Source organism: Oryzias melastigma, linkage group LG13, assembly GCF_002922805.2.
Source record: "Oryzias melastigma strain HK-1 linkage group LG13, ASM292280v2, whole genome shotgun sequence".
Lineage (NCBI taxonomy): Eukaryota > Metazoa > Chordata > Actinopteri > Beloniformes > Adrianichthyidae > Oryzias > Oryzias melastigma.
The window spans coordinates 2,345,127-2,370,398 of NC_050524.1; the positions used below are offsets into that span (position 1 = coordinate 2,345,127).

Below are 25,272 nucleotides of genomic sequence, written 5' to 3' on the forward strand. Positions count from 1 at the left end.
TAGCATGCTAACAAGCTCTTCTGTAGCATGCCAGAGAGCTCTTCTGTAGCATGCCAGAGAGCTCTTCTGCAGCATGCTAGCGAGCTCTTCTGCAGCATGCTAGCGAGCTCTTCTGTAGCATGCTAGCGAGCTCTTCTCTAGCATGCTAGCGAGCTCTTCTGTAGCATGCTAGCAAACTCTTCTCTAGCATGCTAGCGAGCTCTTCTGTAGCATGCTAGCAAACTCTTCTCTAGCATGCTAGCGAGCTCTTCTGTAGCATGCTAACAAGCTCTTCTCTAGCATGCTAGCGAGCTCTTCTGCAGCATGCTAGCGAGCTCTTCTGTAGCATGCTAGGGACCCCCCATTTGGGGCCCAATTTTCTGCCACTTTAAAACCATATGGGGCAAACTTAGCCATGCTGGCTGGGTGTTTCCTGTTCAGCCCGCTACCTAAGGTGTGTTTTGGATTTTGGCCCCCTGCGTGATTGAGTTTAACACCTCTTATTTAAAAAAAAAAAACAATTATGTGGACCTCTTAAGGAAAACTGGACTTTTGTCTTTATAATTAATTGAATTAATGTCCTTATCTAACTGTAAACCTATATCTTGAAATGAGACTCACAGCTGATCATGCTTCTCCTACAGGCATCAACTGACTAAAAGATCTTACTGCAACGCCACTCTGGTCCTGAATCTGCAGAAGGAGGACGACAGCAGAAGGTGGAGGTGTCAGGTGGAGACCAAGGATGACAAAAGGGAGACTCATTTGGACTTCACCTCCTCCTTTTTGTTTGAAAGCATCTCCTCCACTCGCGGTCTGCAGCCTCCTGCTGAGTGTCCCGTCCGGCTGCCCATCAGCCGCATCGTGCTGTGCGTGGCTCTGCCGCTCATGGTCGGCATCGTGGGAGTGGTCACATGGGTATCGGACAGAAAGAGGAACAGGATGCTGGCTGCTGCTCAGCGCCGTGAGACCATGAGAATGCGTCTCTGACCTTTGCTCCTCACAATGTCCCGCAAACTGAGCTGTTGGACTTCTAATCCTGGATCATGCAGAGAAGAGTCAGGTGGAGTGAAGATTAGATCTGGATGAAACAAACATCTAAACTTTAACAGATTATTCAGATTTACTGACTAAACAAACTTTTGGAGGAGAACTCCACAAAGTAGAAGGTTCATGCAGTTTTTTATTCATTTTCAAGATTTTATTCCTCAACTAACAATCTGCTCTTCTGCTTTCATCAGATTACATTTTAATGTTTTTTTTTTTTATTGTCTGGAAAACAAACTTTAAATTTGAAAATGTAACCACCAGTGCTAAATATACGGCAGGGAGTCATTCTGTCTATAAAGGAATCGTGTTTACATTTAGAAAATTGTAAGATGGTTTAAATGTTTAGATTTTTCTGTGGAATATTATTTATAAATTAATTTGTCATTTAAACTACCTTTGTCTTTCTTAAGGCCATGTGGGTTACTGAATTTAACAGTCTTAAGCAGGAATCCCTCAAAATGTTCTCAGTTTTGCGTTAGCATATTTCCAGATTTTTTTTTAAATTTAAAGTTGTTATTATTGTTGTTGTTTTTTATGGGTAACACAACCCAGCTGTTTATATATTTGGCCTGAAATGTATTAAATCATCAGTGGTTTTTAATGAAAAGTGTAAAAAAAAATCATAGAACAGTCAAATAAGATTTGTAATTTTTTTTGTTTTGTAGATATTTACTGTATATTTCCATAATAAAACAATCGTGTCAATAGATTTTTTTGACTATTAGTAATATGTTTTTTAATGTTTCTTCATAAAGACCTTGCTATTGTTTCAAAATAAAATATTTTGTGATGATTGTGATATTGTTTAAACAATTTAATTGATTTTACTATAACACATATATTTGATAAAAAATACGATTATAAAAAAAGTTTTACACTTTTTCAATGTCAGGTGAGAAATCCTGAAAATACTGGACCAGGAAACTTTTACAAAAACTTTGAACTTAGTCAGTTCGAGAGCAAAATATTAAATATTTACACGTTTCCTTTAGTGTAAGCATTTAAATGGTCATCAAAATTCTACAGTTCATATTTCTAGACACAAAATCATTTTTATAGGCAAAATAAATAACATTTGATTTAAAAAATACATGAATAAACTGGGCGTTGTGCAGCACACATAGACAGTCTAATTATAGTCAATGGTATGACATGCCTGATTTCTCCTCTCCCGGCTTCCGTAGTAAAACAATGCAGTTTCACAGCTACGGAAAGTGTCTGTGGACATTTTTGTGTTTTGAGTAAAGAATAGCTGCCTGTTCGTCCCGACAGAAACATGGCAGCACATTTAAAGAAGCGAGTGTACGAGGAATTTTCTAAAGTTGTTCAGGTAAACCCAACAAATCTTTTGTTCTACCGCTTGTTTTTGTTCACGAGACCTTTTTTTTTTATCAAGCTAAAAACTGCTGTTCAAGCTAACAGGACCGTTAGCGTGTGACAAGTGTTAGCTGACTGAAAACAGAAACACAACACACATCATTAGAGTTTGAACATGTTTGTTTAGGGTTAAGTTGTGGAGCTGACTTTCTTTTTATGTCGCAAAAAAATGACGAATTGCAGCCTAGCTAAGGTGTTAGCATTTGTTAGCGATAGCTGTCGTTCAGCGATGCTATCAGGTGTCACTGCGGTCAAGCCAGCTCCTCGGACTTTTATGTTTCAGGGTTTCTTCAAATATATAAATCTTTTTAAGGGCCTTCATAATGAGAATCAAAAGTGGGTCAAATATTAGTTTCCAACTCTCTCACACAGACTTGCCTTTGTCTTTTATAGAACATGAACATTCAGACAGTAATCCACTTTTACCATTTGAAATTACTGGATTATAATATACAGTTTCTTAATTTGAATTAAAATGTTGCAAAAAGAAGTCACTGTATACTTGAACTGGTTGCTCTATAAAATGGCATTCATGACTACAGGTGTAAAGCTCAGTTAGAGGTAAACTGAGTTTTGTTTTTTAACGCTTTTGCTTATCAAACTGATTTTATTTTAAATGAAACTGTTCTCAGATGTTTAGCAGGAAAGTATATTTGGGTGTTAATGAGACGTGTTGGATATTGAAAACATCTTAAACATTGGTCCTGTTGCTTTCCACCGAGGTGAAGTTTGTTGGATATTTGTCATATATTCTGTTTTTTTCTTCAATAACTTTGAGCCTGTTTGACCTTGTGACCCCCAAACCACTTTAGAATATTTCTCCCAGTTGAGGACTAATTAAAAATGATTTTAATGCATTTTACTTCTCAAAATACATTTTATAGAGTATAAATTTGTAATTCTTTAATAGTTTTAAGGTCATTTGACCTACTGACTTAAACCACTTTAGAATGATACATTTTACACTATATAAAATGTTTTTTTTTATAGGTAAAATGCAATAAAGTCTAATCTAAAGTGCTGATCCCAATAGTCCTCACCTGAGAGTATTATTCTAAAGTGGTTTGGGGTCAGTAGGTTAAACAGCCTCAAAGCTAATGAAGAAAAACCCCAAATATCCAACTAACTTCACCTTGTGTATTTTTTTTTTGTCATTTTTATTCTTTAATAGGAGAAAATAAATTATGAGCTTGAGTTGTAAACTCAAACACAATGTAAACGAAAGAAAAAATGAAAAGGGGACAGAAAGGAAAAAAAAACGTATTTTGTTGGCCCCTTTTAACAAATCAATAAATCAATCAATAACAAAGAAAAATAGAAACATTCTGCTTTAGCCATCAAATATTTAAATAAATATTACACTGGTTCTAAATCTACCTGCAAAAACAAAACAAAAAAAGTCAAAAAATCCAAAATGAAGGAGCTAACTGAGGCAGTTTTGATGTTTTGTACACATAATCTTCAGCGTCATCATCGTGTTGTTCCAGATTCCTCATGAAGAAGCTCCGGCCAAGAAGCTGCGTCTGTCCAAACCCAGCAAGTCCGCGGCGCTGCACATCGACCTCTGCAAAGCCACCAACTCCACCGACGCGCTGCAGTACCTGCTGCAGTTCGCACGCAAGCCCGTGGAGGCGGAGAGCGTGGAGGGCGTGATCCGGATCCTGCTCGAGCATTACTACAAGGTAAACGGAGAATACGTCTGCTGAACTGCACTGACCTGCAACAGTGGGATTTGAAGCGACCCTATGACCTTGAGATGTGGGCGGGACAGGAAAATAAACAACTGTGATGTAGTTTAGAAAAACAGGATGAATATTCTAGTTGCTGTTATTTCTATAAAGGGACTGATTTATAATCCACTGAGACATTTTAAGCATTAAATAGTTCTAAATGGTGGAACTCGACGCCTCTGGTGGAAGCAGAACTGAGAAACGCTGACGTCTCTCTTGTCAGGAGAACGATAACTCTGTGAGGCTGAAGATCGCTTCTCTGCTCGGCCTGCTGTCCAAAACTCGAGGCTTCAGCCCGGACTGCATCTTTGACGACGCCATCAACACCCTCAGCAACGAGAGTGAGACGCACTGCATCACTTTTATCTTCATCAAAGCCAACTGTCCTCCTCTCTCTGTTTGTGGCGTCGTGTTGCCTTCAATGACCCTTTACCACAAACAAAACTGTTGTTCTGTGGACAGACTCCCATCAAGTCCTGGCTCAGCTGCTGGACACTCTGCTGGTCATCGGGACTCAACTGCCTGAGAGTCCTGCAGTCAGACTGAGGCTGACGGAGGTGGCCTACAAGGTAACGCACTCTCAAATCCACACTTCTGCCCTCACCAGCATCATCGTCTGACTGTTTGGATGGTCTCCTCTGCAGCATCTGTCTGATACTCACTTTGGGGTGAGGAACAAGTGTCTGCAGCTGCTGGGGGGTCTGGGTGTGGTGGACGCTCCTCTGGGTAAAGACAGTGAGGGCCCCAGCTCGTCTTCAGGTCTGAATGTCCTCAACATTGAATTCTTCAAGCTTTTCAGAGTAATCTATAGAAATGACAGCCTTTTAGTCCGAACAGGTTCTGATTATGTCTTTGACTTGAGCAGCAGGAGCTGTGAGAGAAGTTCAGACCATCATCAGTGATTACTTCTCAGACCAGGACCCCAGAGTCCGCACCGCAGCCCTGAAGGCCATGGTAGGTCACAGCCGAGCATCTCTGCACAACAAAAACACCTTAGATAGGCGGGTCAAACTCAATGACACAGGGGGTCAAAATCCAAAACACACCTGAGGTCACGGACCGAACAGGATAAACATTCCGTGAATACTCTAAAACTACATTTTTAAAACTTTAAAACTGTAACTTTTTAACATAATTATGAACTAAATATATAGCATTACCTGTGATAATGCTAGTGTGAATGCTGGATGATGAATTTGGCTGCTGAAGATGCTGAAACTGATAGCCAGGAAAAATTATTGTTACATGCCACATTATTTTAAAATTATTTAAAAAAAAAAACCTAGGTTAGCCTATACAGCTAGCCTGTAGCTGAAATATTAGCTTAACTCCAAAGCATCTTAAAAAATCTTAGCAAATGCCAAAATAGTCCAAAAAGCTAACAGAATACCAATTTATAAAACTTTTAAACTGTAACTTTTTAAGATAGTTATGAATAATAAAAATGCAGGAATATTATTCCAGAATAAACCAACTTAAACCTTAAATAACTTTCAGTATTTTACTCTCCATAATAATACTTTTTGTCAAAATTATACAAGTTAGAAATGAGCTCAAGATAACATCGGGTCATTAATAACAATAAAATAAAATGATCTGGAGGGCCGGATAGAATTACCTGGAGGGCCGGATCTGGCCCCCGGGCCGTGACTTTGACACATGCCTTAGAGGTTGAACAAATTCACAACAATTTTCTGAAAATCCAATTTGTTTTTTCAGCTGCAGCTTCACGAGAGAGGAATGAAGATCCATCAGATCATCTATGAGCAGGTAGGACCTCCATGTCTCTGCAGGTTTAGAGTTTTTACTTTAAATCTGATTCTGAGGGATTTGATGCTTGGAAGTGTGGCACCTTTCTAGCCAATCAGAGATCAGACCGACAGAACTTTAAAAATAAAAGTGTTAAAGACATTTCAAAGGCTTAATGTTAATAAAATCACCAGATTTTTATCATTTTTTTAATCTACTGGAATGTGGGAAATTAGGTTTGAGGCAAAAATGCTGTTATGTTGAAAAACCAAAGGTCTGGGCTGTTTTGTGTTTGATTAAAATGCTGCTACATGAACAGCATCCTGAGATTGGATGGGATGTTAAAAAGTGCGTCTTCAGCTCTTGATCTGCGTTCTGGTGGAGGATCTGACGGATGTTTCAACGCTGGTGTTTCCTGCAGGCCTGCAGACTGCTGTCAGACGATTACGAGCAGGTCCGCTCTGCGGCGGTGCAGATGGTTTGGGTTCTCAGTCAGCTCTACCCAGAAAGGTGAAGTTTCCTCCGCTCTGCCTCAAATGTTTGACCAACTTAAATTCACATCATTCACAAAGACGTTCCTGTCTGACTCCTCCTGCCCTTTCTGTCCAATCAGCATCGTGCCCATCCCGTCGTCCAATGAGGAGATCCGGTTGGTTGATGATGCGTTTGGGAAGATCAGTCACATGGTCAGTGACGGCTCCTGGATGGTTCGGGTGCAGGCCGCCAAAACGCTGGTAAAACGAAACACTTGTCCCTTTTAAAATGATTCTTCCTGAAGAGAAGAGAAATATTTAAGTCGGTTATTCTATCGCATTTTAATTCCTTTTAAAAACAAAACGATTTTCCTTTCTCCCACTGTCTTTGAACGCAACCCTTCCAATCAACAATATCGCTTTGAAAAAAATTTAAAAAATGTCTAGAAATTTAAATCGGATCAAAATATGGAAAAAAAATACTGAGTGACATGCAGAATAACTAAGAAAATAAAAATAAATTATCTTTAAATAGTCGTCTTTAATTTTTTTAATTATTTTAATTTTTTTTTGGCTAAAAGCCGCATCGTCATGCTTTAAAAAAAAAAACACCTGGAAAGATTTAAAAATAGGTCCAAAGGCGATCAGAGTGGGACTTTCATCATCAAAAGAGACAAACGAGGAGAATCTCTGGATTTTTTTTATTAAACTGAAAGAAATATTTATTTTCCTGCACATGGATTCTATTTTGAGGCTTTTTTGAACACAGTTGGAGTCTTACTGTGATGTGGAGACATTCAGAAAACATTTAAACCAAATGTTGGTTCATAAATGATTCCAAATATGAATTAAAGAAAGTTAGAGGAACCTTATTTACTGTTTTTAATGGGTGAAACTCTTCATTCAGGGTTCGATGCTGCAGGTCAGTCCTCACTTTCTGGAGCAAACTCTGGATAAGAAGCTGATGTCCGACCTCCGGGTGAGAAATCAAAGCGTTTTCTGCTCTGATCCGCTCAAACTCTTCAGTCATTTGATAATCTGTTTGTGTCCAGAGAAAGAGAACGGCCCACGAACGGGCCAAAGAGCTTTTTGCTTCCGGGGAGTTCTCCTCTGGCAGGAAGTGGGCCGACGACGCCCCAAAGGAGAAGCTGGACACCAACACGGTCAGCCTGATCGCCTCGGGGGCCTGCGGCGCCTTCGTTCACGGTCTGGAGGACGAGATGTTCGGTGGGAGGAGCAACTGTCTCTCAAAAGAGCATCTAACCCGCTGTCCTTCTCTGAGTGTCATCGTCTTTGTGCTGCTCCGTTTAGAGGTGCGCATCGCGGCGGTGGAGGCGCTGTGCCAGCTGGCTCGCTCCTCGCCCAGCTTTGCCGAAAAGTGCCTGGACTTCCTGGTGGACATGTTCAACGACGAGATCGAGGAGGTGAGGCTGCAGTCCATCCACGTGCTGAGGGAGATCTCCACCCACATCACGCTCAGAGAGGACCAGCTGGACACCGTGCTCGCCGTCCTGGAGGTAACCCTCAACCCGATGTTATCTAGCGCTCATTTCTAACTTGTATAATTTTGACAAAATATATTTTATGGAGAGTAAAATATTAAAAGTTATTTAAGTTTTAAGTTGATTTATTCTGGAATAATATTCCTGACTTTTTATTATTCATAATTATGTTAAATGGTTACAGTTTTAAAGTTTTAAAAATTGTCATTCTGCTAGATTTTTGGATTATTTTGGCATTTAATAAGTTTTTTTAGGCTATTTTGAAGTTTAGCTAAAATTTCAGCTACATATTAGCTGCTGTGGCTACTTTTGACTTTTTAAAATGTTTTTTAGGCTGTTTTAGAGTTAAGCTAATGTTTATATGCTAACTTTTTAAGCTAATTTAGGCTCTTTTTTTCATTTTTAGGCTATTTTTTCATATACATGCTAGCTGCTGAGGCTAACCTAAGTTTTTTTTTTTTTTTTTCTTTTAGTTTTTTTCTGTTTTTTAGGCTAAATTGGCATTTAGCTAATAGTTTAGCTGACTATCAGCTTCAGCGTTTTTAGCTATCTTCAGCGGCCAAATTCAGCTTCCAGCATTCACACTAACATTATCACAGGTAATGCTATATATCTAGTTCATAATTATGTTAAAAAGTTACAGTTTTAAAAATGTAGTTTTAGAGTGTTCAGTAAATATTTATCCTGTTCGTCCCGCGACCTGAAATGTGTTTTGGATTTTGGCCCCCTGTGTGGTTGAGTTTGACTCTCCTGCCTTAACCGCCGACGCCACGGTCCAGAATCTCTCTTGAGGTCATTTCCTGAATATCTTCTCCGTCCAGGATTCATCCAGAGACATCAGAGAAGCTCTCCACGAGTTACTCTGCTACACCAACGTGTCCACCAAAGAGTGCATCCAGCTGGCTCTGCTGGAGCTGCTGAAGAACCTCAACAAGTATCCCACCGACCGCAACTCCGTCTGGAAGTAAGAGCGCTCTCACGCTCCGTTTCTGGTCCTTCACAGCCCTGAGCTTCGGTTCTGGAGGCAAACAGATTGTGTCTGTTTCTGCTCTGAGATGATGAAAGCAAACATCACTGAGGTTATTCTGAGATAAAATAATGAAGCTTTAATATATTCTGTTGAAAAAGAAGAAATTCTGTCTTAACAGGAAGTGGAAATGTTCTGGAAAAGTCTCTGATGTGTGAAAACAAACTTGAGAAATGTCGACTTTCTCTCCTCTGTGATTTTAAACCATATTTACCCTGATAGAAACGTTCCAGAACGTTCCTCTGATCACAGCTTTCCTGAACCGTTTTTCAGTCGAAGCGCTTTTCCTTCCTCTGTTCAGGTGTTTGAAGTTTCTGGGCTCCCGTCACCCGACTCTGGTGCTGCCTCTGGTTCCTGAGCTGCTCAGCACTCATCCGTACTTCGACACGCCGGAGCCGGACATGGACGACCCGGCCTGTATCCTCCCCCGTCCAAAGACAGCAGGAGAACCACTGAAGCCATCCCGGTTCTGATCCAACACCGCTGAGCAAGAATTCATTCAGAACCAGAGAGTTAAACTAAAACGACTAATTAATACATTCAAAATTAACTCAAGTATTTTTTTCCTGAGAAGTACAAAAGCAATTTTAAAAGATAATTCATGATTTTCAAAGAAGCTTCAGTTTGATCCCGTTTGTAAACGCAGCTCCTCCTGATGTTGTATCTCGTGTTTGGAGATGACGTCTTTGTCCGTTCCTTCTCTTCACTCCGGCTGATCTCAGACATTGCGGTTCTGGTTCTGGTTTTCAACGCTGCCAAGTCGTGTCCCACCATGCCGGCGCTGTTCTCCGACCACACCTTCAGACACTACGCCTACCTGAGGGACAGCCTGTCCCACCTGGTCCCTCCACTCAGGGTGAGATCTTCTACTCATGTCTTCAGGGTCAGAAGATGCAGGAAATTAAATTCATTGCAGAAAAAAGTCAAGAAAATGTTCTGTGTATGAGAACAAGCTGGTTCCTCGCTGATGTTCCTTCCCTTGTTTCCCGCTCCAGCTGCCAGGCAGGAAGCAGGTCTACAGTCTGGACTCTGTGGACTCGGGTGCTGGTTCTGGTTCTGTGGAGTCGGCCCAAGTCTTCCTCCAGCAGAGCCTTCACCGGGTCAGCACCATCCAGAACCTGGAGACTCCTGGAGCTCAGGACCTGCTGGACTTCACCATACGGTACAAACTCAGGAAGTCCTTCACACACAGGAAGTCTTCACACTCAGGAAGTCCTTCACACTCAGGAAGTCCTTCACACACAGGAAGACCTTCACACACAGGAAGTCCTTCACAAACAGGAAGTCCTTCACACTCAGGAAGTCCTTCACACACAGATCGCAAAACAGATTCCAAGAAAACTTTTAACATTTAGATGTAAAATAATCAATAATTAGATGAAGAAAAAGCTTGATGAGGTTTGGAAAAATCATCACATCTGGAAGAAGCTTCCATCCATTGTTTCTCCCACCAAACCGTCTCTTTTGACACTTTTTCCTTCATGTAACTTTGACTAAAACTAACTCAGTTTCAAAGACTCAGTCCGAGTGAGACATTAGTCCACGGGGGAATCTGGGAATTTCACCTGAAACTCTCCAAAATAAAAGATGGACTCCAGGTGGCTGCGGATCCTTAATGAGTCCTAAAATGTAATTCAAATTGAAACTTTATTTATAAAACACGTTTCATGCAGGAACATCACAAGGCTCTTTACAGGTTTTACTAAAATACAAACTTAAGAAGCATTAATCTGTCTAAGCCCGAGAAAACGATCTCGATAAAACGTTACAAAAACGTCACCTTTGGTGGGTAATTTTTACACAATATAATATATCCAATAAAAAGTGTTGTCATTACAAATAGATCAAAATGTGTCAACACGTGATAAATTAGAGTCGTTTTCTGTTATTTTCAACTGTGGTTTATGTAACAAAATGAAAAAATAAAAACATGCTCCGAAATTACTGAAAAATTAGAGATTTAAGAGCAAAACATTCTTTAACCCTTTAACTGCCTGTTCAACCAAATGATGGGAAACATTTAGAAACATGTTTTAAAAAAATATAATTGTGTGAATTACTCTCCAAGGTACTGAGTCCCTAAAGGGAAACTGAAGAAAACAAATTGAAGTAAAGCTTTTTTTTTCCAGAAATGTAAATAATGAAAAAAAAAATCTGGTTAGCAACATCTGCACACCAGATAGTAACTGGTGCGTATCAATTAGTAACCAGAACATGATTTTATTTATTCGATTAAAAAATTAAGTAAAGCTACAATCTTGTGTGCACCAATTACTAACCAGAACTTTTTATGGTAAAAAATGAAAGTTGTAAAAAAAAAATTCTGAATAGTAACTGTTGCGCACCATACTGGAGTCTTGATCTTTGGTTACCCTAATGGGACATGTGAGACTTTACCCATGTGAAATTATAACAGTTTGAAAAACTTTTTAAAAACCAAGCATTTTAAATTCTTGTATTTTCTTTACTCTTCCTAATATTTCACAAATTGATCAAACTAGAAAATATCAGAATGAACATTTTTCAAATATAGAATCACAGAGGTTCCTCAGGGCTCCGTGTTGGGGCTCCTTCTGGTTCATAAACCTTCTGGTCGTGTATGTAGATGTGGTTCTCCCAGCAGGAGATGATCTTGGTGAGAATGACTCCCTCTCTGGTGTTTCTCTGAGAACACCAAATGATTTATGACTCTTAGTACCAGACAAGGATTGAAGGAAAAACAAGTTTAACTATTTACAGCTGTTGTTATTTCTAGATAGTTAAGAATTCAGATCCACATATTTGGTTTTTATTGTTCCAAAACTGTAGTTACTTTAATAAGTGACCATCAGATTACTGAGTTTACCCTCTGAAGTTTTAAATTCTCTGTTTAAAACCTCAAAAAAATCCTCAGAACTTTTCTTCAGCCGCTCTCGTCCCGTTTGTCCCTCAGAGACCTGCAGCGGCTCGGCGAGCTGCAGACTGAACTCGCTGGAGCTGCTGATTTCTGCGCCACGTTCCTGCGCTGCCAGCTGCTGCTCATGAAGGTTGGAGACGAACGCCGTCCGGCTTTTCCAGAAGCTTCTTTTGGCCGGTGAACTCACAGTTTTGTCCCTCCAGGCTCTGCAGGACAAGCTGTGGAACACGGCCGTCCCGCTGTGCCTCAAACAGAACGTCACGGCCACGGCTGCAGCTCAGCAGGTCGGTGCACGTGCACACGCACGCACGCCTCTGCAGCTCTGACTGAAGCGGCTGCTCTGTGCTTTCAGATCGTGGAGGAAACCTACAAACTGGAGTTCCTCTACAGCGGTCTGGAGAGCCGGCAGGTGGCCACCATCCACCACGTCCGGCTGCAGGCCAAAGCTCTGCAGCTCATCCTGACTGCTCGCACCAGACAAGGGTCTGCGCAGCCGCCGCACACACACACACACACAAACACGCACAAACACGCACACACACACAAACACGCACAAACACGCACACAGTCATCACAAGAGGAATCAAACCGCTCTCCTCCTTCCTCAGAGTGGATCCTCTGGTCAGCAGCGAGAAGTTTCTGCAGGAAGTGGAGTCTTTTCAGAGGTCAGTGTCTGAACGTGTTTAACTTTGACACTTTGAACACATTTTTTGTTTATTTTTTACTCTTTAAATTAAAACCAGATTATTATTGCAGATAATTGTTTTTTATTTGTTCATTTTTAACTGATCAAAATTTGTTTTTCATCATATATATATTTTTTTTAAAAGTGCAGTGGAAACTTCTAAATTAAAAAAATAATTTTTGTTTTGTTATAAAAACAGTTTTTACCTTTATGATATATGATCTAATCTATTCATAAAATACTCTAAAACGGGGTGTCAAACTCAATCACACGAGGGGCCAAAATCCTAAACACACCTGAGGTCGCCGGACGAACTGGATAAACATTTATTGAACACAATAAAGCAAAAAATTTAAACTTTAAAACATATTTAAAATAGTTATGAACTAGACATATAGCATTACCTGTGATAATTTTACTGTAAATGCTGCAAGTTGAATTTGACCGCTGAAGATGCTGAAACTGAAGCTGATAGACAGTTAAAATATTAGCTAAATGCCAAATTAGTCTAAAAAACAAAAAACAAATAGCTAAACAAATAGGTAAGCTAAAACACAGCTAGCATGTAGCTAAAAAAAAAGTTGCTAAACTTCAAAATATCCCAAAAAAACAGAAAAAGCTTAAATTAGCCAAAACGGCTAGAGTATAGCTGAAATATTAGCTAAACTCCAAAACAGCCTCAAAAACTAAAAAAAAGCCTAAATTAGCCAAAATTGTGATAAATGTCAAAATAGTCTAAAAAGCTAGGACAATTTTTAAAACTTTTAAAACTGCAACTTTTGAACATAATTATGAATAATAAAAATGCAGGAATATTATTCCAGAATAAATCAATTTAAACCTTAAATAACTTTCAATATTTTACTCTCCATAAAAATATAGTTTGTCAAAATTATACAAGTTAGAAATGAGAGCAAGATAACATTAATAACAATAAATAAAATGATCTGGAGGGCCGGATCCGGCCCCAAGACGTTGACTTTGACACGTGAGTTCTAAATTATCATACAAACTAATTTTAAAAATAAATTTGTACTTTAGAACAAAATCCTCTTGAAAGATCCTCTGGATTGTTTAGCATTTCCTCTGTATTAGAACATCGTTGTTTTCCTAGTTTTCATTTTGAAGTTGGAGCGGTTCTGGTCCGTGTTCTCCTCCTTCAGGCAGTTCTTGTCGGAGCTTCCTCACCTTCAGGACAGCTTTGTGGAGAAGCTGCTGGAGCTGATGCCGCGCCTGTCGTCCTGCAAGCCGGTGGAGCTGGTGAAGATCCTGCAGGCCACGCTGAGGCAGAGCGGCCTGCCGCAGCTGCGCCTGCCGGAACGGGTCAGTCCACCCGCAGGGTCCGGAGGAACCGCCCGCTCTGGGATCGGCCCAGTAACCTCCGCTTTGTCAAACAGGTCCACAGAGCCACGGCCACCATCCTCGAGCCCACCGGGGAGTCGGACAACCCGCTGCGGTTCACCACGGGCCTCGTGCTGGCGCTGGATATCGACGCCACGCTGGAGCACGTCCAGAACCCGCAGAACACGGTGAAAGTGCAGGTGAGCCCGCTTTCATCTTCCAGCGACATGAATCTAGAAATCCTTTTTTACTCAGAAAAACGTCCTGCAGGTTCTGTATCCAGACGGTCAGAGTCATGTGATCCACCCCAAACCTGCCGACTTCAGGAAGCCCGGACCCGACCGGCACCGACTCATCACACAGGTGTACCTCTCTCACAGCGCCTGGACAGGTGGGTTTGAGGAGTACACGGCCCTCCTCCACGTCTCAGGAGAAGCTGACCTCTGCTCTGCTCCTCCCCCAGAACCCTCACAGATCGAAGTGCGCCTCCTGCTGGCCTATAGCTCCGCCTCCTCCTCCTTGCCCTCCAGAACCAAGCTGGGATGGAGCGACAGCTTCGACGGGCTGCCGCCCCCGGAGCCCGCCGTGGAGGGAACCATTCCCTTCAGCAAACCCGTTAAAGTCTACATCATGCCCAAACCTGCCCGGCGCTGACCAGAACCGACCCAACAGAACTTTCTGCTGTTTTCACTTGTAGATAATAAAGTATTTTTACTGAGACGTGCAAATGAATTTCAGACGTTTATTTTGGCGTCATCATGTGGTTCCGTCCTCCAGAACGTAATTCTGAAAGTTCTGGGTCCACAGCAGCTGAACCATTCCACCAGAGACTCAATAACCAGAAACGGTTCTGTCCAGATTCTGGAGCTGCTCCTCATCAGTCCAGAAGAAGCGACTCAGCAGGTGGAGTGGAAGACTCCGCCCACTTTGGCGCCCTGCACTGCCATCTTGTTGTATTCAGCCACGGCCTTCTCGGTCTGAAAGACCCGGACGTCCACGCCATTCTGCTTCACGAAGTCCAGTGTGGAGGAGGGAACCTGGGAGGAACCAAAGCCGTGAGGAAGACGGAGGTCCAAAGTTCTGAGGTTTATCACCTGCTCAGGTCTCACCTGCAGAGCTTCACTCATGCCTCTGCCGATGATCAGTAGCTCCACCCCTTTCTTCAGCACCTCCTCCAGGTCAGCAGGCTGAACCCCTGGGTGATGCTGCGGATCAGAACACCATGAGAACCTGTCTGGTGCTCTGGTTCTGGATCTGGTTCTGGTTGACTCACATTGGTCCCGGTCTCTCTCCAGTCCCAAGCCCGGCTGCCTCCAGGCCACACCTTACAGTCCTTATAGCTGGAGGAGCAACCTTTGACCTTCATGTGGCCCCATGACAGGGAGGCGATCTCAGGGGAGGACATGATCCAGGTCTGCAGGTCTGAAGCTCTGCTGGTGAGCGGCAGGAGTCAAAACTGGGAGCCGGTTCGACAGGAGCTCCACTCCGGACCAGAGCCTCCTAAACTGGTGTCACAGACGGTATTCTGTCAAAAAAATGACCCCAAAGAAAAGTCTGACTGTTTGTTCGCAGCTTTTTTGTCGAGAAAACTTGGAGCGGAGACCCGAGCTGCTGTTTACTTGTAGTCGGTGACGTCAGATATAAACCACGCCCCCGAGTAGTTCTCACTTTCTTAAAGGGAAAGGACTTTTTTTTTTTTTAAATATTATCTTAAACACGTTCTCGTTTGCTCAATAAAAAAATAGAAATGAAAGAACTAAGTTAAAGTGTTTGAAATGCGTATTTTTTTTTAAAAACTATTTCATAAAATACAACGGTGCCTGCTAGTTATCTCTCATCAAAACTAACGATTTTTGACATTTTTTAATTCCAAAATTTTCAAACAGTTTTTATGATTAGCTTAACTAATTAATAAACTTGCGTTTAATACATTAGTTTTTGTTTGATTAAAAAATACCCATTATATGTTTTCGTAGCAAATAAACGATTTAATTAAAAATTGTATAAATAAAAAATACACTTACAAGTATTTAGGATTTTTTTTCTAATTTTGTATTTAATCTTTTTTTAATTCGCTTCAGATTTTTTTTTTTTACAATAAGGAACATATAGACACAAAAAATAAAACGATTGGAATAAAAATAAATTGGTTACACAATTAAACAAAAAAACAAATAAGATAACAAAATAAAGACTCATAAAATAAAAGTATAAAAATTAAAACTATCGCTTTTTATGTAAAGTTTTCCCCATATACTGTAAAAACAATTATTTTATATACAGTCTATGCATGGTTTTCCCAGAAAACATCATATTTGTCCTGTAATGTCTCCTTCCTGCCGGTAGGCGGCAGCGCGCCGTTGCAGGCCGAAACCTGAGTCATCAAAGAAGAAGTTGATTCCGTTTTGACAAATGATTCACCTGGATTCTGGATTTTAAGCAAAATTGCTGGAATATAAAACTGCTGGACCACAAATCTTAAATATTTCAGGTAAGACTTCAGTTGTTGGATGATTGTCGCTTTAGAGCCGGTTCTGTGGAGCTTTATTAATGTTAACTGTCTCCCTGTCGGTCCGCAGCAGGTGAAGAGGACTAACTACCCCTACAGAGGACTTTCTACCCTCTCCAGAGGACTAACTACCCACCCCGGAGAGAGCAGGGCGTGTTTGGTTGTTCTGCAGGAACTGATCTTTGGTCAGAGGTCCATGCTGTCGGTCGGATTCGCCCTGAAAAGTAAGTTTTCTTGTTTTGTCTTTTCAGTGTTTTTCACTGCTGAAGCAGAAACTGGGTGAAAGGGGACGCACGCGCTGTTTGGTTCTAACTTATTATTTATTTATGTTTACATGTTTTTTTCTGCACTTTTCTTTGTATTTGCTTCTCGTCAGTGCATTTTCCATATAGAAAAGACTTGTTCATATTTTTCTACAGTAAAATAGACGCTTCTTTTTCATTATCTGATGAGAAACTAGCAGCAAAGATATGTTTTATTGGTTAAAAAACTTCAGATTTATTGTGTGAAGGTTAAAATCTGTCTACAAGTATTTGTTTATTGATTACACAATGAAGATGAAACAGAACCTAAATTAATTTGACATTTAATTAAATATTACCATTGTTGGGTTTTAAGGAGCGCTAACAGAAACAAACAAAAATAAAATTAAATGTACTAACACTTATCCCATTAATTTAAAAAAATATATATATATAAAAATTATTTTTAGCCTAACAAATTGAAAGTAATTTCTAGTCCACGTTTTAAAAAATATATAAAAAATTCTTAGTCAATAAATCATGTTACTTATGTAAATATCTAAAACATTACAAACTTATTTAACTTGTTTTGTTTAGTTAAATTAGCTTTACTTTGTTTTTATTTTTGCAGTTTTATCTTTATTTGTCACTACTATATTTCATTTTTATACTTCAGTTAGTTATGCTGCTTCTTAAAATATTTACTATTTATTCTGCAATAAACAACTTAATTTTTATTTATGTTTCTTACAACAAAAAGTCACCAGAGTTTGTAAACAAACACTTATAAATCCGTGAACAATATCAATGTTTTTTTTAATTCAGGAACATCTTTATTTTTCTGTTTCTTTGCTCAGCTGGGCGGTTGTGGCGGCCCACTCAGGTTGCGATCAGAACCATGGCGTCTGCAGGTGGAGCCACGCCCCCCTTCACCACCCTGGCTGTCAGCCGGCCCACAGAGTTCGTCACACACGTGGAGCTACACCGACCAGAGAAACGCAACGCCATGAACAAAGCCTTCTGGAGGTGCGAGCCTCGTGGTCCTGAATGGTTCAGAGGCGGGTCCGGGTCTCTGAGGAAAGTTCTGGTTCTGTTGCAGGGAGATGGTGGAGTGCTTTAATGAGATCGCAGACGACCCGGTCTGCAGGGTGGTGGTGTTCTCTGGATCTGGAAAGCTCTTCACTGCAGGTGGGACTCGCTGGCTTTCACTGCTCTGATCTCAGGAGCTTCATGTTCTGCTGTGTGGACGACAGGCCTGGACCTGATGGACATGGCGAGCGACATGCTCCACCCAGAAGGAGACGACACCGCCAGAGTCTCCTGGAACGTCAGGAAGTTGATCACCAAGTACCAAGAGACGTTCTCCGTCATCGAGAAGGTCAGAGTCCTTAAAGCTGCGCAGACTCGACTGTTCGCTCGACGCTGACGCTGGTTCTGTTTCAGTGTCCAAAGCCTGTGGTGGCGGCCGTCCACGGCGGCTGCATCGGTGGAGGTAAGAGGCCGTCCACGCCCCACTTTAGAAAGAGAAAAAATCTTTTGCTTTAATCAACTTAGTTTTTACTATCAAATTTGAGACATTTTTATCTGACATTAATGTATGCCTACCTCAAAAATCTGCAAAACGCAAAACGTTTTTGGTTAAATTTAGAATTAAAACTGCATTTCTGAATATTCATTTGATCATCACGCGTGTAGCGTTATCATCCATTAAGGAAAAATCAAAACTGTTTTTAATCAGAGATTTTTAGTACTGAACTCACCTGTTTGGCGCCTAACAGGATTGGTCGGTTTGTTTCAGTTTCTCTGTAATATTTGCTGTAAATGCAGATCTGTGTTTCTTCAGGAGTCGACCTGATCACCGCCTGTGACATCCGCCTGTGCACCCAGGACGCCTTCTTCCAGGTCAAGGTGAGTGTCTGTTCTAGATCACACGAAGTGATGACCGATCACTATTGACTGTATATGAGCGCTGGACTCTGGTGATCCAAACAGGAAGTGGCTCCGTGAAGCCAAAATCCCTTCTATAGAGAAATAAACAGCTGTTACTCAGTCGTTTTATTGGTCAGATTAATCTTTTTGTAACATCTTTGCTAATCCTCTTTTTTTTTCCTAATTCTTCTGTAGTTCATAAACTGACCAATCAGATGCCTCAATTACGAGGTGCTGCTTAGTTGAGCGTGCTATCTGGCTGTTGGTCACATGACTCATTTGATTCGTGTCTCCGTTGCAGTTTTGCTAAATGACATTTCAATATGCCTCAAAAACTTTCTCCTTCAAATGCAAAACATTTTTTTGATTAATTACATTTTCATCGAAATTGAAGTGTTTCAATTGGGCAAATTTATTATCGCTCATGAACGGCCCGCCATGGCTTTATTTAAATCATTTTGTTTGTTGCTGGCAAAGCTACAACTTTTCCAAAGACTATGGTTGAAAATGATCTTTTTAGCTGACAGGCACATTTACAGGAATGTCCATGAATGTGCACTCTACCTGTTCAAATAAACGACGTCTGGCTCCAACATGGTGGAAGTTAGCCATGGATAGCATCACATTGGCTCAGTCCAGTTCTCATTTACAGTCGATGGCAATCATTTAACTGTTAATATTTTGCTTTTTTTTCTGTGATAAACGAAGAAAATGTTTTGTATCTTTGTTAACTGTAAAGTGAAATAATGAAAATCATTTTCTTTTCTTGTCACATATAATGAATCTGTGGAGGTCTTAGTGAAATGCTCCTCATCTTGGATGTTTCTCATCTTCAGGAAGTCGACATCGGGCTGGCGGCGGACGTCGGGACTCTGCAGAGACTTCCTAAAGTCATCGGCAGCAGCAGGTGAGTCGCTTCAGGACCGAAGAACGCTGGAACATTTTACTGCACGTTTATGGATCACCTTCCTCTCTGCAGCCTGGTGAACGAGCTCGCTCTGACCGCCAGGAGGATGTACGCCGACGAGGCTAAAAGCTGCGGTCTGGTCAGGTAAACCCTCACTTCCTGTTCACCTGAAGACACATGTCAAAGTCAAGGCCCAGGGGCCGCATCCGGCCCTCCAGATCATTTTATTGTTATTAATGACCCGATGTTATCTTCCGCTTGTTTCTAACTTGTATAATGTTGACAAAATATATTTTTATGGAGAGTAAAAAATTTAAAGTTATTTAAGGTTTAAGTTGATTTATTCTGGAATAATATTCCTACATTTTTATTATTCATATTTATGTTAAAGTTACGGTTTTAAAGTTATAAAAATTGGCATTCTGCTAGTTTTTTGGACTATTTTGGTATTTACTAAGATTTTTCGAGGCCATTTTCTAGTTAAGCAAATATTTCAGCAACATGCTAGCTGTTTTGGCTAATTTAGGGTATTTGGAGTTTAGCTAGTATTTCAGCTACATGCTGGTTGCTTTAGAGTTAGGCTAATATTTACATGCTAGCCGTTTTGGTTAATTTAGGCCTTTTTTTCCCCCATTTTTCAGGCTATTTTGAAATTCCGCAGTTTTTTTCAGATACATGTTAGGTATTTTGGCTAACCTATTTTTTTCAATTTTTTTTAGGATAATTTGGCAGTAATATTTTAGCTGGCTATCAGCTTGTGCATTTTTAGCTATCAATTTCAGCATATTCAGCGGCTAAATTCAGCTTCCAGCATTCACACTAGCATGATTGCAGGTAATGGTATATATCTAGTTCATAATTAAGTGAAAAATTACAGTTTTAAAGTTTGTAGTTTTGGAGTGTTTAATAAATGTTTATTCTGTTCTGCCCCCGACCTAAGGTGTGTTTTGGATTTTGGCTCCTTGTGTGATTGAGTTTAAAACCTGAAGGCTTTTATTCTGAAAATCCCAAACCCTTCTCTTCTGCAGCCGAGTGTTCGTGGATAAGGACGCCATGATGGCCGGAGCTCTGGAGATGGCCGGCGAGATCGCAGCTCGCAGTCCGGTGGCCGTGCAGGGAACCAAACTCAATCTCATCTACGCCAGAGACCACAGCGTGGAGGAGGGGCTCGGCTACATGGTGAGGAGCGTTCTTCAGCGGAAACGCCAGGATGGTCCGATATTTACCAGGCGGTTCTGTTTCAGGCCACGTGGAACATGAGCATGCTGCAGACCGCAGACGTGATGAAGTCGGCTCAGGCCTCCATGGAGAAGAAAAGCCCCAAAGACGTGGTTTTCTCCAAACTCTGAACTAAAATAATAACTTTGGTTTAAATCATATTAACACAATTTTTACCATAAAGTAACTTTTCAATCATTAACACGATTATTCCAGTAGATTTTGAAGGAGAACAGCAGCGTGCACGCCGCTTTTCTCCTTCAAAATCTACTGGAATAATCGCGTTAACGGTTCAAACTAAATCAAAGGGTTAACCAGATTCATCCATATGAATCTTAAAAATTCAACCATTTTTAATAATTTAAAAGCTTTAATAAACTTAATTTACAGAGTCATAAGTTAAGGTCCAGCTGTCATCATCTCTGCTTGGCGCGAAGCTTCTGTAAGGTTTTCTGTGAAGACAAACATTAAAGTTGAATAAATTCTGCTCCGGTCCGGTCCAGATTTCATCCTCTCTCACCATGTGAAACTCTCTGGCCTTCAGCCGGTTCTTGGCGTAGTCCTCCTGTCGGCTCCGGAAGGATCTCTGCTGCTTCACCTCCTCCAGCTGCTCGTAGAGTCTGGACAGATGCTGGAGTTACTCCAGCGAAGCTCTAGAGAGTTCTTAAACTTTGGATTCGAGCGTTACCTTCGAGTTCTGCGGTGCATCTCTGACAGGTTCCGCTTTCTTTGCTCCGGTGTGCTCATCTTCACCTCCAGCACACGGTCCGCTGCGTTAGAAAAACAATTTAGTCCCCTCTTTAGCTAAAAGTGCTTCCTCTTGGGCCGACGTGTCATCAGTGTCTCCGTTTCAACTCCAGGGAAACAGCTTAGAGCTGTCCCGTCCATCGTTCTGCACTTGTTAACATAAATCCTGTCGTAAAACTCGAATGAGTGAGAATCAAGAAGTTTCTTTGCAAAGAATCTCTTTTTAATGTGTCTTTATTTTCACTTGTATACTGTACTTTTTTGTGAGTATACACTAAAGAGAAAACACCTGCACATCCTCGGGGTATTTAATGATATATTTGATGTAATAATTGACCAAATTAACAGAAGAGAAATGCCACCATAGACACTTTTCTATCGCCCAGCACTCCTGGAGGTGTGAGACGTTACCTGGTGGAGGCCTCCTCCACTGGAGCTGTGGTGCAGCGTCCTCCGAGCAGACGCTGGGCGGAGCCGTCGCTGCAGACGCCTCGTTTCCTGTGGGTGGAGCTTCCCCGGCCCGCTTTGCTTGAGCTGCTTTGGCTTTCAGCTCGTCCACTCTCCGTTTGGACCTCAGCAGGAGAGCGCCGCGCTTCTGCAGGAAGGCGTCCTGCAGGCTGTGAGCCCGGCCCGATCCAGAACGGGTCTCACACTCTTCCTCTGGAGTTTCCTCTGGAAACGACACGGATTCAAACATCTGAAAGAAAAAGACATTTCTCAGATCATTTCACGTTTTTGACTCCTGATCCAGGTTTTGACGTGGACTTACTTCCTCCTCCTCCTCAGTGACGGTGGTCTCCGTCAGGCTCACCAGCGTGATCTGGGACTGCTCCAGGATCCCCTTTTCTTCCTCCTAACATTCAGAAATGAACCGTTTTCAGCCTGAAGACTCAACTTGGACTAAAGCAGAAACCGTCAGTACCAGCAGCAGATCTTCTGCAGGAGAAGAAGACTTCATTTCTGTTCCCGACTCCTGGTCCTGGGTCTCATCCTTCATGGTCAAACGCGACAGAGTCGCCGCAGATTGCTCCACCTCGATCCACGCAGGGGGGGGCAGAGTGAGGTCAGAGTGGTGGGGGAGGGAGTGTGAGGAGCAGAGGTGGGTGAAGGATGTAGAAGAAGTCCTGCTGCTCTTTGGTTCTTCTGAACGGAGGCGCTCTGGCGTCGGCTCAGACCCCGACGGCGAGGAAACGGCATCAGGAAAACCTTCAGAGGAGTCGGGGGGGCTCTGCTGCGGCAGGTGGAAGGTCAGGGAGGGGTCCATGGTTTCGTTGTGGGTGACTTCAGCCAGCAGAGGGTGGAAGGAGTCTGAGAAAGGAAGCATGGATCTGAGTCTTCAGGAGGCGTAGATGGCGTTTCTGCAGAGAACATTCCGGCTCACCTTCACACCTCAGGCTGTTCTGGTTCTGCTGGGGGAGGTCCTCGTGTGATGAGGCTGCAGGAGGCCGCAGCAGTGAGTCGGACGGCCTGCTGGATCCAGCGGGGACGGTTCCTGCTGAAGACAGCAGATGTTTCCTTAAACTTCCAAACGTCTTCAGTTCTGAAGCGCCGCCGTCTGCGTTCCGTTACCTGAACTTCCTGCGTTCTGCAGCACAGACTCGTCCGGCTCTCCAAGCAGAGGTCTCATCCCGCTCTCCCACAAGACCGTTTCATCGGACGCTCCCGGAGCGTTCAGCCGATCGGCGTGGACATCCGGTCCGTCACTCAGGCGGCGAGAGCTGCTGAACTCCTCCTGACTGAAGCTGACAGAAGGGGGCGGTCTCAGCAGGTGACCAATCAGTGAAGAGTGAGCTGACGGCTGTCCGACCGGCACAAAATTCTTCTGGTCTGGACTCAGACAGGACGACTGGTCGGCGAGCTGTCCAATCAGAGGCTGGAAAGAGTCCTCAGAGACTGTCGGGTCATTCCTCGAGGGCGTGGAGAGAGCGTCGTTTTCCTGTGAAGGAAAATATTTTATTAAAGATTTGATTATTTTTCATCTTTTAAAGGAAGGTCCAATCTGAATTCTTCTCTTCCCCTTCATTCAACAGTGCTTTCGTAACTTTAAAAAGGTCATGTTACAACAAAAAAGTCATTACTTGGATCTAAATGTAAACGTCTCTGGTTCAGAGCGCCCCCACGTGAAGAAAGGCGGTTCTCAGCGTGACGCGGTTTAGTCTCCAGATGGAGGACTTGTTTACTCTCCATTTGGAAGGTCAAATTAAGAAAATACATTTTCTGGACACAAGTAACACTTAAACTGCCCCTTCAAACGGAGGGGAAGAGAGAACGGAAGAATTCGATTGGGTCTATAAAATTTTAAGTATATAAAACACAAACTTTTAAGCTAAATTTATGTTTCTGTTCTTCTGTTTTACATGATACAGTAATATTTATATTTAATAATTTCTACAAATTTAAACCAGAAAGAAAACAAAAACTGTGGTTCTGGAGTAAAAGGTGAGCTCCTGACCGGGCCGCCGTTCTGATCTTCTGATGTTCGTTCCGGATCCGGTCCGTGACCAGAAGAACCTCCATCCTCCACGTTTCTGTGAGACACTTCGACCAAAGACGGAGGAGAAACCGAAGAGCCTGAATCCACGTATGAACCTTCAACGTCTGTCCAAAAAACAGATTCAAAGGAAACGGTTGGAATCGTTCTTTAGGAACAAACACTGCAGACGGATAACTGACGGTACCGGTTTTCCCCGCAGAGCTGAGGGAGGCGTCCAGCTCTCTGCTGTATCTGTCGATGATGCGCTGGATGCTGTCGTCGTTGAACACGGACCGCAGCGACCGCTCGGCGCCGCCCGTCCCCTCAGACCAGCGTGTCGAGGATGGAGACGTGTCCGCTGAAGCTGCAGGGACAAAAACCATCATCAGGTGAGCCGTTTCGCTCCATCACCGGTGGAGTTTGAACTGAAACGGAGCTCCTCACCGCCGATTCGATCCGGGTCGCTGGTGACGAAGCTGCCGGTGGAGATGGAGGTGGAGAAGCAGTCAGACTCTGGAGGCCTTTGAACAGGAGACTGGCAGAAGAGAAATGATAAGAGAAGGAAAAAAAACTGAGAAAATCTGCTGCTGGAGGAACGAGGACAGAAAAAAACAGAACATTTACTCCACCCACATCTAAAAAGCTTCAGAGCAGACAGAACTAGCAGTTACACGCTTACATATTTAAATGTTAATGATTGATATGCACATAAACAAGATATTAATGTATAATTTTTTTGATTATTTTGCTATCAGACACAATTTTAAATCAATCCTGACATGTTTCGTCGAAGACGTTCGTCGAAGACGTTCGTCTCCGTCGAAACATGTCATGTTTGATTTGAAAATTGTGTGTCTGATAACAAAATAATCAAAAAAGTTATGAATACTACAGACAGTATGAACGCATTAACAAATGTTAATGTGTTCCAGAATTCAGATTTTCTGCGGATATCTTCATTATATTAAAGATATTTGTCATTTTGGTTCATGCTGTTCATCACTCCCAAAACAATGAATCATTTCAATCAGAGGTGAAACTTTTTGACTTGTGGACCACAAAAAGGGTCTCTAAAATTCAATGGAAGGGCCGGACCGGAGCAGAATCGTGGCGTGTTTTGGTAATGCATCTCATAAAAGAAAGAAATAGCATTTAATCTGGACAAAAACATGATCTAATTTTGATTAAAAATAAATGTATATTTATTTAAAACCGTGTCCTTTGTTGTCATTTTAGTGCAACAATGGATGGATGTCAGGGAAAATGCAAATTAGAGAAACGACGTGTTCATAATGGTGCTGGAATGATTGGAGAAATGATTGTCGGACTCAGAAAATAGACGTGAATGTCAAAAAAAAACTTCCAACATGAACGTCGAATGATTTGTATTCATGAGGTGATGGGAATGATAAATTGTTGCATTAAAAAGTACTTTTTT

At 41.9% G+C, this 25,272-nt stretch overlaps 5 protein-coding genes and 1 long non-coding RNA gene across 14 annotated transcripts in view; 3 read left to right on the forward strand and 3 right to left on the reverse strand.

Moving 5' to 3' along the window:
* The window catches only part of LOC112149572, a 6,118-nt gene extending 5,103 nt beyond the window's left edge, over positions 1–1,015 (forward strand). Inside the window, exon 3 of the mRNA XM_024277351.2 lies at positions 624–1,015. Within this exon, the coding sequence (XP_024133119.1) occupies positions 624–969 (346 nt within the window). The 3' untranslated portion in view covers positions 970–1,015. The remainder of the gene's footprint in view (positions 1–623) is intronic.
* A 1,148-nt stretch (positions 1,016–2,163) lies between these two features.
* Positions 2,164–14,541, forward strand: ints4 (integrator complex subunit 4). 2 transcript variants are annotated; one of them, XM_024277589.2, is made up of 24 exons: positions 2,164–2,359; positions 3,894–4,088; positions 4,360–4,477; positions 4,599–4,705; positions 4,781–4,895; positions 5,002–5,090; positions 5,856–5,906; positions 6,307–6,395; positions 6,499–6,619; positions 7,266–7,337; positions 7,411–7,585; positions 7,670–7,875; positions 8,682–8,824; positions 9,189–9,304; positions 9,610–9,743; positions 9,883–10,049; positions 11,820–11,913; positions 11,987–12,067; positions 12,136–12,290; positions 12,335–12,448; positions 13,632–13,791; positions 13,866–14,009; positions 14,080–14,200; positions 14,273–14,541. In XM_024277589.2, the coding sequence occupies exons 1-24, from the start codon at positions 2,306–2,308 to the stop codon at positions 14,461–14,463; spliced, it is 3,012 nt and encodes a 1,003-aa protein (XP_024133357.1). In that variant the 5' UTR covers positions 2,164–2,305; the 3' UTR covers positions 14,464–14,541. The 2 variants fall into 2 exon arrangements, with proteins under 2 accessions (XP_024133357.1, XP_024133358.1); XM_024277590.2 differs by having other exon boundaries at positions 2,165–2,359; positions 12,136–12,266; positions 12,392–12,448.
* aamdc (adipogenesis associated, Mth938 domain containing) lies at positions 14,538–15,788 on the reverse strand. The gene is made up of 3 exons (XM_024277591.2): positions 15,083–15,788; positions 14,919–15,014; positions 14,538–14,846 (listed from the first exon to the last, which is right to left on the reverse strand). The coding sequence occupies exons 1-3, from the start codon at positions 15,212–15,214 to the stop codon at positions 14,706–14,708; spliced, it is 369 nt and encodes a 122-aa protein (XP_024133359.1). The 5' UTR covers positions 15,215–15,788; the 3' UTR covers positions 14,538–14,705.
* Positions 15,789–16,141: 353 nt separating this feature from the next.
* ech1 (enoyl CoA hydratase 1, peroxisomal) lies at positions 16,142–21,123 on the forward strand. 3 transcript variants are annotated; one of them, XR_002919801.2, is made up of 12 exons: positions 16,142–16,300; positions 16,392–16,542; positions 17,418–17,586; positions 17,660–17,748; positions 17,814–17,938; positions 18,004–18,052; positions 18,404–18,468; positions 19,326–19,396; positions 19,469–19,540; positions 20,425–20,575; positions 20,641–20,804; positions 20,874–21,123. XR_002919801.2 is itself a non-coding variant. In XM_024277270.2 (11 exons), the coding sequence occupies exons 2-11, from the start codon at positions 16,515–16,517 to the stop codon at positions 20,743–20,745; spliced, it is 924 nt and encodes a 307-aa protein (XP_024133038.1). In that variant the 5' UTR covers positions 16,142–16,300; positions 16,389–16,514; the 3' UTR covers positions 20,746–20,783. The 3 variants fall into 3 exon arrangements, 2 of the variants coding, with proteins under 2 accessions (XP_024133038.1, XP_024133039.1); XM_024277270.2 differs by lacking the exon at positions 20,874–21,123 and having other exon boundaries at positions 16,389–16,542; positions 20,641–20,783; XM_024277271.2 differs by having other exon boundaries at positions 16,143–16,300; positions 20,641–21,123.
* Positions 17,352–18,454, reverse strand: LOC118599520. Its single transcript, XR_004948919.1, has 2 exons — positions 18,321–18,454; positions 17,352–18,074 (listed from the first exon to the last, which is right to left on the reverse strand). It is a non-coding gene; the product is annotated as an uncharacterized LOC118599520 (long non-coding RNA).
* cep295 (centrosomal protein 295) overlaps positions 20,971–25,272 on the reverse strand; it is an 11,474-nt gene continuing 7,172 nt past the window's right edge. For 3 of the 6 annotated variants that reach the window (XM_036214931.1, XM_024277268.2, XM_024277266.2), the window contains exons 17-27: positions 24,279–24,369; positions 24,040–24,198; positions 23,814–23,959; positions 22,931–23,297; positions 22,743–22,856; positions 22,284–22,669; positions 22,131–22,214; positions 21,773–22,058; positions 21,303–21,384; positions 21,135–21,234; positions 20,971–21,066 (exon numbers count right to left, since the gene is read on the reverse strand). In XM_036214931.1, the coding sequence (XP_036070824.1) occupies positions 21,031–21,066; positions 21,135–21,234; positions 21,303–21,384; positions 21,773–22,058; positions 22,131–22,214; positions 22,284–22,669; positions 22,743–22,856; positions 22,931–23,297; positions 23,814–23,959; positions 24,040–24,198; positions 24,279–24,369 (1,851 nt within the window). In that variant the 3' untranslated portion in view covers positions 20,971–21,030. Of the gene's footprint in view, positions 21,067–21,134; positions 21,235–21,302; positions 21,385–21,772; positions 22,059–22,130; positions 22,215–22,283; positions 22,670–22,742; positions 22,857–22,930; positions 23,298–23,813; positions 23,960–24,039; positions 24,199–24,278; positions 24,370–25,272 lie in introns of those variants that run through there. The other 3 variants (XM_024277267.2, XM_036214933.1, XM_036214932.1) reach the window with 3 other exon arrangements.